An 18,222-nucleotide genomic window follows, 5' to 3' on the forward strand; every position below is an offset into this window, starting at 1 on the left:
TTTTCACAATGTTGATTCTTCCAATCCAAGAATATGGTATATCTCTCCATCTGTTTGTGTCATCTTTGATTTCTTTCATCAGTGTCTTATAGTTTTCTGAGTACAGGTCTTTTACCTCCTTAGATAGGTTTATTCCTAGGTATTTTATTCTTTTTGTTGCAATGGTGAATGGGATTATTTCCTTAATTTCTCTTTCTGATCTTTCATTGTTAGTGTATAGGAATGCAAGAGATTTCTGTGCATTAATTTTGTATCCTGAAACTTTACCAAATTCATTGATTAGCTCTAGTAGTTTTCTGGTGGCATCTTTAGGATTCTCTACGTATAGTATCATGTCAGCTGCAAACAGTGACAGTTTTACTTCTTCTCCAATTTGTATTCCCTTTATTTCTTTTTCTTCTCTGATTGCCATGGCTAGGACGTCCAAAACTATGTTGAATAATAGTGGCGAGAGTGGACATCCTTGTCTTGTTCCTGATCTTTGAGGAAATGCTTTCAGTTTTTTACCATTGACAGTGATGTTTGCTGTGGGTTTGTCGTATATGGCCTTTATTATGTTGAGGTAGGTTCCCTCTATGCCTACTTTCTGGAGAGTTTTTATCATAAATGAATGTTGAATTTTGTCAAAAGCTTTTTCTGCATCTATTGAGATGACCATATGGTTTTTATTCTTCAGTTTGTTAATATGGTGTATCACGTTGATTGATTTGCGTATATTGAAGAATCCTTGCATCCCTTGGATAAATCGCACTTGATCATGATGTATGATCCTTTTAATGTGTTGTTGGATTCTGTTTGCTAGCATTTTGTTGAGGATTTCTACATCTATATTCATCAGTGATACTGGTCTGTAATTTTCTTTTTTTGTAGTATCTTTGTCTGGTTTTGGTATCACAGTGGCCTCAAAGAATGAGTTTGGGAGTGTTCCTTCCTCTACAATTTTTTGGAGGACTTTGTGAAGGATGGGTGTTAGCTCTTTTCTAAATGTTTGATAGAATTCACCTGTGAAGCCATCTTGTTCTGGACTTTACTTTGTTGCAAGATTTTTAATCACAGTTTCAATTTCATTACTTGTAATTGGTCTGTTCATATTTTCTATTTCTTCCTGGTTCAGTCTTGGAAGGTTATACCTTTCTAAGAATTTGTCCATTTCTTCCAGGTTGTCCATTTTATTGTCATAGAGTTGCTTGTAGTAGTCCCATAGGATGCTTTGGATTTCTATGGTGTCTGTTGTAATTTCCCCTTTTTCATTTTTAATTTTATTGCTTTGAGTTCTCTCCCTCTTGATGAATCTGGCTAATGGTTTATCAATTTTGTTTATCTTCTCAAAGAACCAGCTTGTAGTTTTATTGATCTTTGCTATTGTTTTCTTTGTTTCTATTTCATTTATTTCTGCTCTGATCTTTATGATTTCTTTCCTTCTGCTAACTTTGGGTTTTGTTTTTCTTTCTCTAGTTCCTTTAGGTGTAAGGTTAGATTGTTTATTTGAGATTTTTCTTGTTTCTTGAGGTAGGCTTGTATAGCTATAAACTTCCCTCTTAGAACTGCTTTTGCTGCATCCCATAGGTTTTGGATCATTGTGTTTTCATTGTCATTTGTCTCTAGGTATTTTTTGATTTCCTCTTTGATTTCTTCAGTGATGCCTTGGTTATTTAGTAACGTATTGTTTAGCCTCCATGTGTTTGTGTTTTTTACATTTTTTTTCCCTATAATTGATTTCTAATCTCATAGCGTTGTGGTCAGAAAAGATGCTTGATATGATTTCAGTTTTCTTAAATTTACTGAGGCTTGATTTGTGACCCAAGATGTGATCTATCCTGGAGAATGTTCCATGTGCACTTGGGAAGAAAGTGTAATCTGCTGTTTTTGGATGGAATGTCCTATACATATCAATTAAATCTATCTGGTCTATTGTGTCATTTAAAGCTTGTGTTTCCTTATTAATTTTGTTTGGATGATCTGTCCGTTGGTGTAAGTGAGGTGTTAAAGTCCCCCACTATTATTGCGTTACTGTCGATTTCCTCTTTTATAGCTGTTAGCAGTTGCCTTATGTATTGAGGTGCTCCTGTGTTGGGTGCATATATATTTATGATTGTTATATCTTCTTCTCAGATTGATCCCTTGATCATTATGTAGTGTCCTTCCTTTTCTCTTGTAACATTCTTTATTTTAAAGTCTATTTTATCTGATATGAGTATTGCTACTCCAGCTTTCTTTTGATTTCCATTTGCATGGAATATCTTTTTCCATCCCCTCACTTTCAGTTTGTATGCATCCCTCGGTCTGAAGTAGGTCTCTTGAGGACAGCATATATATGGGTCTTGTTTTTGTATCCATTCAGCGAGCCTGTGTCTTTTGGTTGGAGCATTTAATCCATTCACGTTTAAGGTAATTATCGATATGTATGTTCCTATGACCATTTTCTTAATTGTTTTGGGTTTGTTTTTGTAGGTCATTTTCTTCTCTTGTGTTTCCCACTTAGAGAAGTCCCTTTAGCATTTGTTGTAGAGCTGGTTTGGTGGTGCTGAATTCTCTTAGCTTTTGCTTGTCTGTAAGGCTTTTGATTTCTCCATCCAATGTGAATGGGATCCTTGCTGGGTACAGTAATCTTGGTTGTAGCTTCTTCCGTTTCATCACTTTAAATATATCGTGCCACTCCCTTCTGGCTTGTAGAGTTTCTGCATAGAAATCACCTGTTAATCTTATGGGAGTTCCTCTGTATGTTATTTGTCATTTGTCCCTTGTTGCTTTCAATAATTTTTCTTTGCCTTTAATTTTTGTTCACTTTGATTACTATGTGTCTCAGCGTGTTTCTCCTTGGGTTTATCCTGCCTGGGACTCTGCGCTTCCTGGACTTGGGTGGCTATTTCCTTTCCCATGTTAGGGAAGTTTTTGACTATAATCTCTTCAAATATTTTCTCGGGTCCTTTCTCTCTCTCTTCTCCTTCTGGGACCCCTATAATGCAAATGTTGTTGAGTTTAATGTTGTCCCAGAGGTCTCTTTGGCTGTCTTCATTTCTTTTCATTCTTTTTTCTTTATTCTATTCCACTGCAGTGAATTCCACCATTCTGTCTTCCAGGTCACTTATCCGTTCTTCTGCCTGACTTATTCTGCTATTGATTCCTTCCAGTATATTTTTCCTTTCAGTTATTGTATTGTTCATCTCTGTTTATTCTTTAATTATTCTAGGTGTTTGTTTTTTAATTCTTCTAGGTCTTTGTTAAACATTTCTTGCATCTTCTTGATCTTTGCCTCCATTCTTTTTCCGAGGTCCTGGATCATCTTCACTATCATTATTCTGAATTCTTTTTCGGAAGGTTGCTTATCTCCACTTCATTTAGTTGTTTTTCTGGGGTTTTATCTTGTTCCTTCATCTGTTACAAAGTCCTTTGACTTTTCATTTTGTCTATCTTTCCGTGAATGTGGTTTTGCTTCCACAGGCTGCAGAATTGTAGTTCTTTTCATTTCTGCTGTCTGCCCTCTGGTGGATGAGGCTATTCCATTTCTTTATTTTTATGCCAATATCACACTGCCTTGATTACTATAGCTTTACCATAATTCTTGAAATCAGTTGGTTTTGGACCTCCAAGTTTTGTTCTTTTTCAGTGTTGTTTTGGCTATCCTAGGACCTCTGCATGTCATATAAATTTTAGAATCAATTTGTCAATTTCTTTTTTTAAAAAAAGCCTGCTGAGATTTTTCCTGGGATTGTATTGAATCTGTAGATCAATTTGGAAGAGAACTGACACCTTAACAAAACTGAGATTTCTGCCCCTTGAACAAAGTATGTTTACATTTATTTAGACTTCTACTTTCTCTCAAAATATTTTTTGTTTATGTCTTTCACATCTTTTGTCAAAGTTCAAAATTTTGATATTATTATAAATTGTATCTTTTTTTTTTTTTTTGCCACACTATGCGGTTTGTGGGTTCTTAGTTCCCTGACCAAGGATTGAGCCTGGGCCCTTGGCAATGAGAATGTGGAGTGCTAACCACTGGACTGCCAGGGAATTCCAAATTATATCTTTTTAAAAATTGCAATTTATTATAGTTTCCTGCTTGTATATAAAAGTATAATTCAGTTGGATTTTCTCCATAAAGAATCATGTCATCTGCAAATTAAGACAGTTTTACTGCTTCCTGTTTAATCTGTACTTTTTTTTTCCTGCCTGATTGCACTGACTAGAATTTCCAGTACAATATTTTTAAGTCTTTTGATATTTATTTCCTTTTACTTATATTTTTTAAATAATCAAGGAAATAATCACAGTTACAGGGCCCAGAAAAGTGTAGCTATATCTAGTCCAGTTTTCTCTTTTTATATATATAAATAATAAGACATTGATGGAATCCAGGTTTCTGATCAGAGTTCTTTCCCCTATGTAGTGGCAAGACTCATAACGATCATGTATAATGTAAAAGCTCTACCTTAGGCACTTTAATTAGTTTTAGCATATGCTGTTTGTTTTTGTTGTTGTTCTTGCTGTTTTGCCACACTGCGCAGCTTGTGGGATTTTAGTTTCCCAACCAGGGATTGAACCCAGCTGCTTGGCAGTGAGAGCACGAAGTGCTAACCACTGGACCGCCAGGGAATTCCCACATATGCTGTATTATTAATTTATGCAAATGTCTAAAGTACACAACCTCAGTAAGCAGTACCAAAGTTAAATTCATAAAACTCAGAAAACTAGGACATGTGATTCTCCTCCAGTATAATCTTGAATATGAGAGGTGAAAATGGAAATCCTTGATTTGTTCCCACTATGGCAACTCTATTTTTAGTTTTTTAAGGGACTTCCGTACTGTTTTCTGTAGTGACTGTACCAATTTACATTCCCACCAACAGTGTAGGAGGGTTCCCTTTTCTCTACACCCTCTCCAGCATTTGTTATTTGTAGACATTTTAATGATGGCCATTCTGACTGGTGTGAGGTGATACCTGATTTTAGTTTTGATTTGCATTTCTCTAATAATTAGTGATGTTGAACAGGTTTTCATGTGCGTATTGGCCATCTGTATGTCTTCTTTAGAGAAATGTCTATTTAGGTCTTTTGCCCATTTTTTGATTGGGTTGTCTTTTAAAACTTCATTTATTTATGTTTGGCTGTGTTGGGTCTTCATTGCTGTGTGCAGTCTTTCTCTAGTTGTGGAGAGCGGGGGTTACTCTTTGTTGCAGTGCACAGGCTTCTCATTGTCGTGGCTTCTCTTGTGGAGCACGGGCTCTAGGCACGCAGGCTTCAGTAGTCGTGGCACATGGGCTCAGTAGTTGTGGCTTGAGGGCTCTAGAGCTCAGGCTCAGTAGTTGTGGCGCACAGGCTTAGTTGCTCCATTGCAAGTGGGATCTTCCCAGGCCAGGGCTCGAACCCGTGTCCCTTGCATTGGCAGGCAGATTCTTAACCACTGCGCCACCAGGGAAGCCAGGTTGTTTGTCTTTTTTTGTTATTGAGTTGTATGAACTATTTATACAATATATTTTGGAAATAAGCCTTTGCTGGTCACATCATTTGCAAATATTTTCTCCCATTTCATAGATTGTCTTTTCATTTTGTTTATGGTTTTCTTTGCTGTGCAAAAGCTTCTAAGTTTGATTAGGTCCCATTTGTTTATTTTTGCTTTTATTTCTATTGCTTTATGAGACTGACCTAAGGAAACATTGCTAAGATATATGTCAGAGAAAGTTTTGCCTATTTTCTCTTCTAGTTTTATGGTGTCATGTCTTTTATTTACATCTTTAAGCCATTCTGAGTTTATATTTGTGTATGGTGTGAGGGAGTGTTCTAACTTCATTTATTTACATGTAGCTTTCCAGCTTTCCCAACACCACTTGCTGAAGAGACTGTCTTTTCTGCATTGTATATTCTTGCCTACTCTGTCAAAGATTAATTGACCATAGATAGGTGTGTGGGTTTATTTCTGGGTTCTCTATTCAGTTCCATTGATCTATATGTCTGTTTTTGTGCCAATACCACGTTGTTTTGATTGGTATTGTCTTTGTAGTATTGTCTGAAGTCTGGGAGGGTTATGCCTCCAGCTTTGTCCTTTTTCCTCAGGATTGCTTTGGCAATTCTGGATCTTTTATGGGCCATATCAATTTTAGGAGTATTTGTTCTAGTCATGCATAATTTGATGGGGATCACATTAAATCTGTAGATTGCTTTGGTAGTATGTGTAATGTCCCTTTTTTTCCCTTGACAATTTTCCTTGAAGATGGCTCTATCTGAAATATAGCTATGCCAGCTTTCTTTTGATTAGTGTAACATGAAACATCTTTCTCCATCCCTTTACTTGTAATCCCTCTGTGTCTTTATGTTTAAAGTGGGTTTCTTGTAGACATGTAGTTGGGTCTTGCTTTTTTTTTTTTTTTTTTTTTCGGTATGCGGGCCTCTCACTGTTGTGGCCTCTCCCGTTGTGGAGCACAGGCTCCGGACGCACAGGCCTAGTGGCCATGGCTCACGGGCTTAGTTGCTCCGCGGCATGTGGGATCTTCCCGGACCAGGGCACGAACCCGTGTCTCCTGCATCGGCAGGCGGATTCTCAACCACTGCGCCACCAGGGAAGCCCGGGTCTTGCTTTTTTATCCACTCTGACAATCTGTCTTTCAATTGTTTTATTGAGATCATTCATGTTTAAAGTGATTATTTTTTTTTTTTTTTTTTTTTTTTGCGGTATGCGGGCCTCTCACTGTTGTGGCCTCTCCCATTGCGGAGCACAGGCTCCGGACGCGCAGGCTCAGCGGCCATGGCTCACGGGCCCAGCCGCTCCGCGGCACGCGGGATCCTCCCGGACCAGGGCACGAACCCGTGTCTCCTGCATCGGCAGGCGGATTCTCAACCACTGCGCCACCAGGGAAGCCCAATATAAGGTATCATATCAATAACATCGCTGTTATTATTTTGAACAAACTGTTATTCATTAGATTAAGAATAAAAATAAAATTTGGTTTTAAATGGAATCCCAATGAATCTACAGATGATTTTAAAATCTTTACAATATTGGGTCATCTCATTTTTGAACATGTTCCATATCTATATTTGGGTCTTCTTTCCAAAGACATCTGGGTGTTTTTGAAAATTTTAATAATTTACTCTATAAAGTTCTTACATGCCTTTCCTTTGATTTATTCCTAGGATCATATAATTGTTAACTCTTGTTACATGAGGCATGCAGTTACATGATGCAATGTTATTTTTTGTTTGTTCATTTATTTTTGCTTAAGCCAATTTGAGTTGTTTCCCTGCAACTAAAGGAGTCTTGACTAATGCAGGTAGCGTCAGGAAATGATGATGGAGAGCTCAAGAGACACATCATCTTGAAGTTGGAGACTAACATACCCTGCTAAGTGAATTAGACAAGGGGGCAACTTGGAAAAATTAAAAGCAGGAAATTGACATAACCTGACTTGCAGCTTAAAAAGATGACTTGAGGCAGGTGCATCAGGATCCTCTTCCAAGTTCAGGGTAGAAGTTATGTGCTTATAAAAAGATGGTGGCAGTGCAGATGGAGGGGAGTAAATGGCTCTAAGATTTATTGATACAGAGTGGGCGTGACTTGGTGACAGATTATAAGGCAATTGTGACAGACAGGGAGCAATTAAGGATGATTCCCAGATTTTGGCTCAAATGAGTGTCATAAGAGTGGTATAGGAGTAGAGTAGGGAGCTATGAAGAAAGGTGATGAATTCTGTCTCGCACATGAGCTTCGGGTGATATGAAGTGGATGAGTTTGGGGCTCAGAGGATATAGATATAGATATATACATATAGTTAAAGATTTGGTTGTATGTAAACGAGATCACTGAGAAGAAAGTATAGAAGAGGAAAGAGGACAGACCCTTAAAAACATGATTGGTTGTGGGATGGGAGTTTGCTGGAAGAGTCAGTGATGCAGGTTGAGAAACAATCATGAAAGATGTAGGAGAAAACTCAGGGAAGGATGGTGTCAAAGAAGTCTGGGAAGAAAGAATATCAAAAGAGTGATCAGGGCTTCCCTGGTGGCGCAGTGGTTGAGAGTCCGCCTGCCGATGCAGAGGCCACGGGTTCGTGCCCCAGTCTGGGAAGATCCCACATGCCGCGGAGTGGCTGGGCCCGTGAGCCATGGCCGCTGAGCCTGCGCGTCCGGAGCCTGTGCTCCGCAATGGGAGAGGCCACAACAATGAGTCCCACATACCGCAAAAAAAAAAAAAGTGATCAAAATCTCAAAATACAAGGAAAGGTCAAGTAATGTTTTCATGATTATTGAGAAATGTCCCTTGACTCGGCAACATGTAGGTTATTGTTGGCCTCAGTGAGAGCAGCCTTCATGAGGACTGAATGAGAAGTGGAGAAATGGAGCCAAACTTGCAGTTGGTTCAGGCAACCTGACTGAGAAAAAGCAGGCTGCAGAGTTTTTGTTTAAAGACAAGGGAGATGGGCCTTCCCTGGTGGCGCAGTGGTTAAGAACCTGCCTGCCAATGCAGGGGGACACGGGTTCGACCCCTGGTCCAGGAAGATCCCACATGCCGCGGAGCAACTAAGCCCGTGCGCCACAACTACTGAGCCTGCACTCTAGAGCTCAAGAGCCACAACTACTGAGCCTGTGTGCCGCAACTACTGACTCCCGCGTGCCTAGAGCCTGTGCTCCACAACAAGAGAAGCCACCACAATGAGAAGCCCGTGCACCGCAACCAAGAATAGCCCCCTCTCGCCACAACTAGAGAAAGCCTGCGCGCAGCAACGAAGACCCAACGCAGTCAAAAAAAAATAAAAATAAAAATAATAAATAAAGACAAGGGAGATTGTGCATGTGTGTGTGCCGAAAGGAACAATTTGTAAGGAAGAGTTTGAAAAGTGGGAGGAAATTGAGCCCAGACATGGTTGAGTACCTAGCTTTATCTGTGTGTGTGTGTCTGAACGTGGAGCTCAAGAGCAGGAAGATGTCTGGTTCAGTTTGGGGCTGTGGCTGATGGCGGGGCGCAGGACAGGCTAGAATTAACTAGGCGAACTTGGATCCACAGTCCCTGAGCACAAATCCCGACTCAGCCTAGCTATCCAACCATGAACAAATCATTTAAACTGTCTATGTCCCTTTCCTTATCTGTCAGGTGAGAATAATATTGATACCTACCTCACTGGTTGGGATGAGGATTAAATAAACTAACATCCAATCGAGTGCTTATAACAGCACCTGACACAGCAAGCACATAAAAATGACAAAGCAGGGACTTCCCTGGTGGTCCAGTGGGTAAAACTCTGCGCTCCCAATGCAGGGGGCCCGGGTTCAATCCCTGGTCTGGGAACTAGATCCCGCATGCATGCCACGACTAAGAGTTGGCATGCCACAACGAAAAGATCCCGTGTGCCACAATGAAGACCAGGCACAGCCAAAATAAATAAATAAATAATAAACTTTTTTTTTTAAATGACAAAGCATTTTTGTTCCCCTGGATGGATTTCCCCAAATATCTTCACTCAAATTTCTGACTTATGTGAATATAGACAAACATTTGCATAGTTTTCTCTGAATATTTTCTTCTTAAATAAATATCTTCTTTTATAATAAGTAATTATCCAGATGCCCCCAACATCCTCTCTTAAGTCCAGCAGCACATCAGCACAGCACAGATGTCCCTCTACCCATGTCTGCCTGCCAACTGGTCTGTCTATACACACACACACACACACACACACACACACACACACACACACACACACACCCCTTTTCTGAGTGGCTTCCCCAAACATCCCTTCCTAATTTGCTATGAAGTGAGCCATAAAGAATTTATTAACAATGAAGAAAAATCATAGCTAAGTATCAGATATTCCAGAGGAAGAAAGATTTGAAATAAAAGCTAGAAAGTGGTTATTCTGAGAAGCAAGAGAATGGAACTGGGAAGGGGAACATACATAATGTTTCATCTCTTAAAAAGAAAACAAATCTGAAGCAAATACAACTACTGAGATGTGATAAAGCTGAGTGGTGGTTATACTGTGTGTATTATTTTATTCTCTACAGTCTTCTGTTTGCAACATTTGAAATCATTAAATAAAAGTTCTTACTGTGGCAGGGAAGACCTAACATGGATGTGGTTAGAATATGGTTATTACTGTGAAGATAAGCAAGGTTCATGGACATTTCCATTTTTAAAAACCTCACTGAAAAATGCAGGAAAATACACACACACACACACACACACACACACACACACACACACACACAGGGCTACTTCAAAAAGGATTTTAAAAAAACAACTGTGAAGATTTATATATAGTTAGAGTGAAGAATATAAAAAAAAATCAACATGTAAACGTTTCACTGAAGGTAGTTAGTATGTATTTATATTATTTATATATTTATTAACGGTATAAAGGGACACTGATTTTCAAACTTTCAGTGTTTACTTATAAAGGAAAAAATACAGAATGATTTTAAGACAAAGAGAATTCCTACTTGCTTTCTTTCTTAGTGGAAAAAAAAGCACATGATACACAATTGTCACAGCCTGTACCAATTAATCTTACAAGTGATATTGACAAAAACTATAAAAATCTAAACTTTAGAGTGCTAGCAATATTGCCAGTAGGCGTGTACATCTACATTGATAGCAGTTAAATTCAATCCGTATCATAGAATCCTTCTTTCACCTTTCCCTTGGAGAGCCAAGTATCATTTGGCTTTCCTCACCCCTTGCTGTGTCCCCTCCATCACTAGTGCTATAGAGCACCTGTGCTCCCAAGTCCTCTGCTATCCTATCCCTATGCTAATCCACGAATGTGTACCTCAAAACATCAGGTTTCCAAGAAGGGAGGGGTACCTGGCTCACTGCCTCAACTCCTACCAAGGAGGTGAATGTCCTCCCAGCCTCCATTCACTCCTTTACTTATATTCCCATTAGGGCTGCTTTGCATCCTTAAGAGATTCAGAGGAGAGCAGGGGCGGACCCTTTGTGCCCAAAGATAACTAGAGCCAGGAAATCAGTCCAGGTACTTCCCCGCCCCCTGGTGGTAAACAGAGAACACAAGCAGGCCAGAGGAGCCTGGCCCGGAGCAGGGTGGGACAGGTTAAGGGAGATGAGGTGGGGAAGCAGTGATTCTGTGCATCCGAACGACTGGGCGGTTGCTACGGGCACTGTCTCTGACCTGTCAGCAGTTCAAGGTCTGATGATGACCTTCAGGTAAATGCTGTCATGATCAGTGGGCCCAGAGACGCGGTGGTGGAGGCTGGGGATCAGCACATCCCACCACTTGATCAGGCCACACTGATTTTTTAAATTGTAAAAATAACAACATTAAAGAAAATGTTTACGAGACGAGTAAGAAATCATAGACCTCTACTGCTTTAATACAAGTGTTTTCATGGTCTCTTCCTTCACTGACTTGAGACTTACAATTTAGTGTCTGATCTTTTTACTTAACATTATCCCAAACAATAGCAATATTCCAGTTATGATCAGGAAGGAAGCAGGGGCACTTGAAGTATAGCAGCATTTCTGCAGGGTCCTTGCCTGGGACTACCCCAAAGTTTTCTCCGGGTAATAGAGAGTAAGGGTGCTGCTTTGGTGGGTACAGATAGTAGAGCCTTAACTCATGTCTCTCCAGGCCAGAGACCTGGGCTTGGCTTATCTGGGCTGTGTGAATACCCTTTCCCTAGAGGATTCTGCAGGTAGAAGGTGCCCAACCTGCCCCTATGGTAACAGTGCAAGAAGGCCAGGCTGGTGTACGTCCAACCAAGTCCCCAAAGGAGCATGATCAAGGGACTGAAAGATGCTATTTAAGGACCAAATTTTACTGAGATCCCTTCTCAGGCCTGCCTTCCCCAAGTTTCTGTATCCACTAGATTGGAAACTTTCTGAAAGAAATGCCTGGGACCTCTCCTTTGTCGTTCCAGCCCAGGACCAGGTAAAAGAAAAAAAAATGGTCAAAGAAATCCTCATCTAAAACAGCTGCTGTCCACTACTGCCCAGCCTCTGGGCTGCACTGTCACTTGTGAACATGAAACCACTAGGGGGAAGTCTGGGTCCACGATGAGCCAGTTCCTCCCATGGAAAACTGGTCAACTTGTGCAAAGACACTCTTCCAGAGCCACATGCCCACCTCTTGATCCCCCAGGGGCTTCCCTGTCATGGTCTCAGCCGTGCCATCAATTCTCTGAGAAGATGCTATTGGACTGAAAAGGGGTGGGAGGAGGGGAGGAAGTTGCTGCCATTTTGGGGAGTTGAACAGGGCCTCTGCGGACTAAGTTCTTCAAATTCTTGGCACCTACCACAGTGCCAAGACCATAGTGTGTGTTCAATATTTAATAATGGGTGCATGCAACTGAACTACCAAGAAACCCAAAGCAGAAGAAAAGCTCTAGGGGAGGGAAGTTTGTGAGTATGCATGGGGGAGGGGCTATTCTGTGAGCAGGTTGGGGCTGGAGCCCCTGCTGCTTCCCAGAACTTCTTTGGTCCCCTATGGTGCCTTCTGTATACAGAAGCCTTGGAGGTCTAAGTGATGAGTCTAAGGATGGGGTATATGTCTGGACTATGTGTGGGGTTGGAGAGGCATCATAACTCAGGCGGAGCAGGACAGCACAAAGGCTGCGGGCTTCGTTCCCAGCCCTCAACTTATAAGACCCCTCCGGGGGCAGATACTGAGCCCAACCTGGCTGGGCCCTGCTGAGCCCTATCACCCTCAGGGGCAGAAGGTCAGTTCTGGCAGCTCCCTTACCCCTGGGCCACTCACATTTTTTTTCATACAGGTAATCCACATTCATTATAGAAAAACGCCACATCACTCTTTATTGGACACCAGCACCAACACCAGCCCCCTTGTCTCCAGGCACACAGGCACGTGGGCAAGGGGCCCCGTCCCGCGGGTGGGGTACAGTGGAAGCCTGGCCCCGCTACCGCTCTCCTAGGGCCAGCACCCTCCTCGGTGCCTGGGGTACTTGCTCAGGTTTGTTCAAACTCCATGTCACAGTAGCCTACGCTGAGGGGCTGGGCCTGGACACCCCGCCTGCGAGAGGACGTAAAGAAACAGGGCGAGATGAGCCCCTTGGAAGGGGGTCGGTCTTGGGCCCCAGCAACACCTTCTCCACCACAACCAATGGTCTCCCCTTCCCCCAGTTCAGTGGATTTCAAACTGCCACTAGACACCAAAATTCCTTGTGGGGGGGTCTCACTTCCAGAGATTCTTGCTTGGGGTGGGGCCGTGTGTTGGCAAGAATCTGCAATCTGAACAGGTGCCCCAGGTGATTTTGATACAGGGACACCCCAGAACCTTGAGGAACACCTCCGTATTTCTAACTTGCCTGTTTCTGTGCCCCAGCCCCAAATAACTCAGTCCCTTTAGAAAAAAGGTGGATGCCTAAGGGGTGCCCAGTGTTCCTGCCCACTGAGCCCCCATTAATGGCTCTAAAACTCTGTAAATGTGGTGATGGAGGGAACCAAGGCACCATCCAGCCCATGCACAGGGTGTGGACATGAAATCCCATCCTTAGGTCTCAGCCTCACAAGTTCCAGGACCTGACCAGTCTCCTTAGGGTACCTCTAGGCATGCCTCCTTTATTACCCAAATAAGTTATGTGCTCAGAGGTGGTAAGGAACTAGCTCAAAGTCACCCAGTAAATTATTACAGACAGTTGAGGCTTAGACCCCACCATGCTTGGCTCTCAGCCTGGGACTCCCCTCTCTACTAGGCTGTTTCCCCTAGGGCCTCATGACCTAGTAAGTGAATGAATCAGGGAAATGACCATCTTACGCAGGCCCATCCTAACAGGGGCACAGGTGTCATGAGAACCCATAAAAGCATGGCCATGGCTACGAGTGCAGACTCTGAAGTCAGCCTGGTTCATAACCTGGTTCTGAGCAACTTTGGGCAAGTTACTCAACTGCTCTGTGCGTCAGCTGCCTACCTCTGAAATGGGGATAAAACTACATCCCCCTTATAGGGTTATGGTAAAGATCCAATGAAGCAATGCTGGCAGAGGGCTGAGCGCAGGGCTTGCCACACACAGTATGCCCCTGCAAGTGTTAGCTATTATCAGGATTCTTTTCCTGTCAGTAGGGGTCCTCAGCCCCCAACCTGCCCGTGGCCTGCATACCTCAGCAGCTCACAGCGGAAGTGTGCCAAACGTTTATAGGCAAAGTCCAGGTTGGTCACCATCTTGTTGCTCCACAGCCTCTCGGCAACAGCCCCTGCTCTAGGCCTGCAGGAAAGGGGACACACACCAGGTTGGGCCCTGGATTCCTGACAAGGGTGCTGGACACCCACAGCCTCTCGTTTAGGCACCCTGGACTAGCTCGGGGCCAAGGGACGTGATCGACACCTTAATCAGAGTGACAGCTGGCTGGAGGGCTCACAGGGACTTCTAGGGCCCAGCTCCATCTTCAGTAAAATGGGGATCGTGAGCCCATCTCCTCCTCTCCCAAACACATGGGAACCAGAGTACGTCTTAAAGGCATGGTGAACAGTTACTGACAGTGGCCGCAGCAGCTGTTCTCAAAATATAAACTCTACACACCCAACCAGACTTGGTGAGGGGCTGCAGCCTCTGAGGAGACAGCATAGAGGAGTCTTATCACAGGGCCATGCACTCCAGGGTTGGATCCTGAGCAAGCCATCCCGAAAGCAACATTCTTTCAATGTGTTCTCCAGGACTCCTTATCTCTATCTGTGAAATGGGGACAACAGTCTCCATCCGACACACCTAATGGGCTGGAGGAGCAAATATGCAAGTCAGGCGGGAGGCGACTTACATACAAACAGGGGCAACACTGCGATGCCCCTTCTCTCCCAGGCCTGAAAGGAGGGTGCTCAGCTTGGGGAGGCTGGACGGGATTGAGCCTGTAAGGGAGAACCCACGCCCGCAGGCCCAACCCTCCACATCCCCAGGAAGCCCTTACCAGAGCCTGGGGACCAGGTTCGTGCTGTCCACATACTCTCCCCACATACAGGCCTCTCCGCCGATCACCAGCGCGTTCTGCTCAGGGCTACCTGAGGGAAAACAAGCAGCCACAGGCCTCTACCACCTTCCCAACGTGACCCTCTCCTCAGATAGGTCATTTCGTCTCTTGACCTGCAATGTCCAGCCCAGAATCTCCTGCCTCCCGCCCTGTACCACACTCAGCTGCCTTTGGCAGCAAGGAGAGCTCCCTGTTTACCTTCAAATGCCAGTGGCTCCACCATGTAGATCTTCTTCCAGTCAGGGCCATAAGTTATGTGGTTCAGGTACCAGGGGGCAGAGAGCAGGGCCCGGAAGCCGGCACGGGTGACCAGTTCCATCTCCTTCATGTACCTTACAGGCATCTCTTCTCGCCACACCTGGATGACTGTGTCTGGCTGAAGCTGTCATGAAAGGTCAAAGGGCAGTAGGAGATTCCCGGGCCACACTGTTACGCAAGCAGCCCAGGCCGAGGGGTGTGTGCTCTCTCTGCTACCCAGCAGCAAAGCACTTCTCTAGACCCCTAACCACTGAGCTTCTAGCCCAGTGCAGAGGCCGAGGGCCCCACAGGCCCTAGGAGAGCTCCCTGCTGCCCCTGCCCTAGTCCTTCTGCAGCTTCCCTGTCTACACAGAGATAGTAACACCAACTGTGAGCTAAGGGAGACAGGCAGTGGGGCCCAGGAGACTCATCAGGAGCTACCATGTCCAAGCATCTCCAGATGCTTCTGAGGACGGGACGAGGTTCCTGCAGAGCCTCTGACGTGGCAGGAAGCTGGGATCTTACTGCTCAACAACGAAGGAGAAGGTAGCCCTGCTCACAGACCTGAAAGATCCTAGTCTATGACACAGGCAGGAAAACCCCACCCATCATGCCAGTCTCAGGAATCCCAAGTAACCTAGCAGCAGAAATAACTCGATCAGTTCATAGTGAGGGAAGACAGATGGAGGCTCTGACACCCACACCCAGGGCTCAGACCTCTGTACCTGCACAGGAGCAGGGAAGGGATGGGAGACCACGGGGAGGCACCGAGGGTGGCCCCTTCTCTCTGCCCCTGGCTCACCTTTACTTTATTATCAAACACCTCCTGCCACACCACGTAGCCCTTGCCGTAGGCAGAGACGATGTCCAGCAGCCTAGAGAGTAAAGAGAATGTCTGCTCAGTTCAGACAGGCTCTGTGCTACAGGTGCCAGTGCCCTGGGGACTGAGCCTGGTTAGGGGCCCGTTCCTGACTGACCAGTTGGGAATCGACCACTCCAACGAAAGGACATGACAAAGGACCCCTTCAGGGGCCCAGAGAGTGGTCCAGCAGGTCCTGGTCCTGCTATGGAAAGTGAGGACTCCACAGGAGTTGACCTCCAGGGACCCTGCCCACCCTCCCTCCTTCCTCACTTCTGGATGTAGAAGGACTCCAGCTTCTTGAAGTCCTCACCAAAGCCTTTCTTCTTCATAAAGTCCTGGATAACTGGGTTGGACTTCCTGAATCCCAAAAGAAAATGAAGATTATTTCTTTTGACATTCTCAAAGCCCAGAGCTTGGGGATGTGTCACCTGGCCTCCCACAACTCCTTTTTTTCACCTGAAAAACCAATCGACTGAGGATCTCAAGAGGCCACAAATTTGGGAGGTATGGCTAAACACAGCTAAATGAAGGGGGCCACTGACATAGGCTGAGAAAGGCTGAGTCTGGATCTGAAGAGCTTCAAGTTCACCCTCAAAGAGAACACATATCAATCTCTCTGGGCTATGACACGTGGCTCTGAGGTCTTGGCTTGGGGCTCCGGCACACTGGATTCTGGCTTCTGTCTCTTACCTCCCACACCCTGGGCATAGTCTGCTTTTCCCTTATTTATTCTTTATTCCAGTTGGATACAAGCATTGCTGTCTGTCACCCACTGCAGCTTCCTTACCCCACAAGGTCTACATTTTGTTTTTTCCCTCCTCCACTCTTTCCTCAGATCCAGCGCTAGTGCCCACTTCGCCAAGAAGCCCCTGAGCCTCTTTTGAGCTAAGCAGATCTGAGGGTTGGAAGCTTCCAATATAATACTAACTAGACACTGTCATATATTAGCCTCAAATTCATATGTGTCCTGTCTCTTCAACCAGACTATTTTAAGCTGTCAAAAGCAGCGATTGTTTTCCTCTATCCTGATTTTTCCAAGACAATTCTGTGCCCAGAGCTGGTTTTTCTGTAAATATCTCGAGGCCATGACAAGAGGAAAGGAGAGTTTCACATTCACAGCCTTGCCAAAATCAGGTAGGGCCTCTCTGTAGGTGGAGAGAGAAAAGGCCGAAGACCTGAGCCATCAGGATGGAGACAGATGAGGAACACCTGAGACAGGTAGCTTCTCACGGGCTAACCTCTACTCTGAGTAGGCAGTTCATCAGGCCAGGATGGGAAGGTCACAGGGCTCATACCAGCAGGTGAAATCAACCTCATCTCCTCCAAGGTGAAGATAAAAATCTGGGAAGACAGAGCTGATCTCCAAGAAGAATGTGCTCATGAACTCATAGGTATTGTTGAGAGCGGGATTCACTGGCCCAAAGGTGCCAGAAGGGTGAGACCCAGAGTAGCAAGGAGTTAATAATCCAGGGACACCTAAGGCAATAGAGAACCTCACACTAGTGTCACAAATACACAGACCCCACATACAGTCATATACATGATGACAATCATGTTCACAGACATTACATGCACACAGATAGGAACACTCAGGCATTCACAGACACTGGTAATTATGAGCATTTAGTGACAAAGAAATACAAATATGTCCACAATCATACACAGACAACTGTCACACACACACTCCTGCCTTGACACACTCTTCCAGCAGGGGTCAACCTTGGTCCCAAAGTCTGCCCTCACGTAGCCTATGGGCAGAAAAGCAGAGAGCCTGATTCAGCAAAACTGGCAAAATCTTTCTTCTACTCTAGGGCACAACAACCTACAAGGGCATCATGAGGCAAGGATGTCCGAGAAGAATTTGCCCTTTTTATTTATTTATTTATTTGGCTGCACTGGTTCTTTGTTGCTGTGCACAGGCTTTCTCTAGTTGCAGAGAGCAGGGGCTACTCTTTGTTGCGGTGCATGGGCTTCTCATTACGGTGGCTTCTCTTGTTGCAGAGCACAGGCTCTAGGTGCACGGGCTTCAGTAGTTGTGGCTCGCAGGCTCAGTAGCTGTGGCTTGCGGGCTCTAGGGCACAGGCTCAGTAGTTGTGGCGCACGGGCTTAGTTGCTCCGCGGCATGTGGGATCTTCCTAGACCAGGGCTCGAACCTGTGTCCCCTGCATTGGCAGGCGGATTTTTAACCACTGCGCCACCAGGG

At 44.4% G+C, this 18,222-nt stretch overlaps 1 protein-coding gene across 4 annotated transcripts in view; it reads right to left on the reverse strand.

The window, feature by feature from the left end:
• Positions 1–12,728: 12,728 nt before the first annotated feature.
• Positions 12,729–18,222, reverse strand: part of HEXA (hexosaminidase subunit alpha) — a 35,267-nt gene continuing 29,773 nt past the window's right edge. For 2 of the 4 annotated variants that reach the window (XM_059055991.2, XM_067029305.1), the window contains 7 exons: positions 17,315–17,495; positions 16,290–16,376; positions 15,960–16,032; positions 15,119–15,302; positions 14,861–14,951; positions 14,059–14,163; positions 12,729–12,971 (listed from right to left, as the gene is read on the reverse strand). In XM_059055991.2, the coding sequence (XP_058911974.1) occupies positions 12,908–12,971; positions 14,059–14,163; positions 14,861–14,951; positions 15,119–15,302; positions 15,960–16,032; positions 16,290–16,376; positions 17,315–17,495 (785 nt within the window). In that variant the 3' untranslated portion in view covers positions 12,729–12,907. The remainder of the gene's footprint in view (positions 12,972–14,058; positions 14,164–14,860; positions 14,952–15,118; positions 15,303–15,959; positions 16,033–16,289; positions 16,377–17,314; positions 17,496–18,222) is intronic. The other 2 variants (XM_067029304.1, XM_067029306.1) reach the window with 1 other exon arrangement.

This window comes from Kogia breviceps, chromosome 3, assembly GCF_026419965.1.
Source record: "Kogia breviceps isolate mKogBre1 chromosome 3, mKogBre1 haplotype 1, whole genome shotgun sequence".
NCBI classification, from domain to species: Eukaryota; Metazoa; Chordata; class Mammalia; order Artiodactyla; family Physeteridae; genus Kogia; species Kogia breviceps.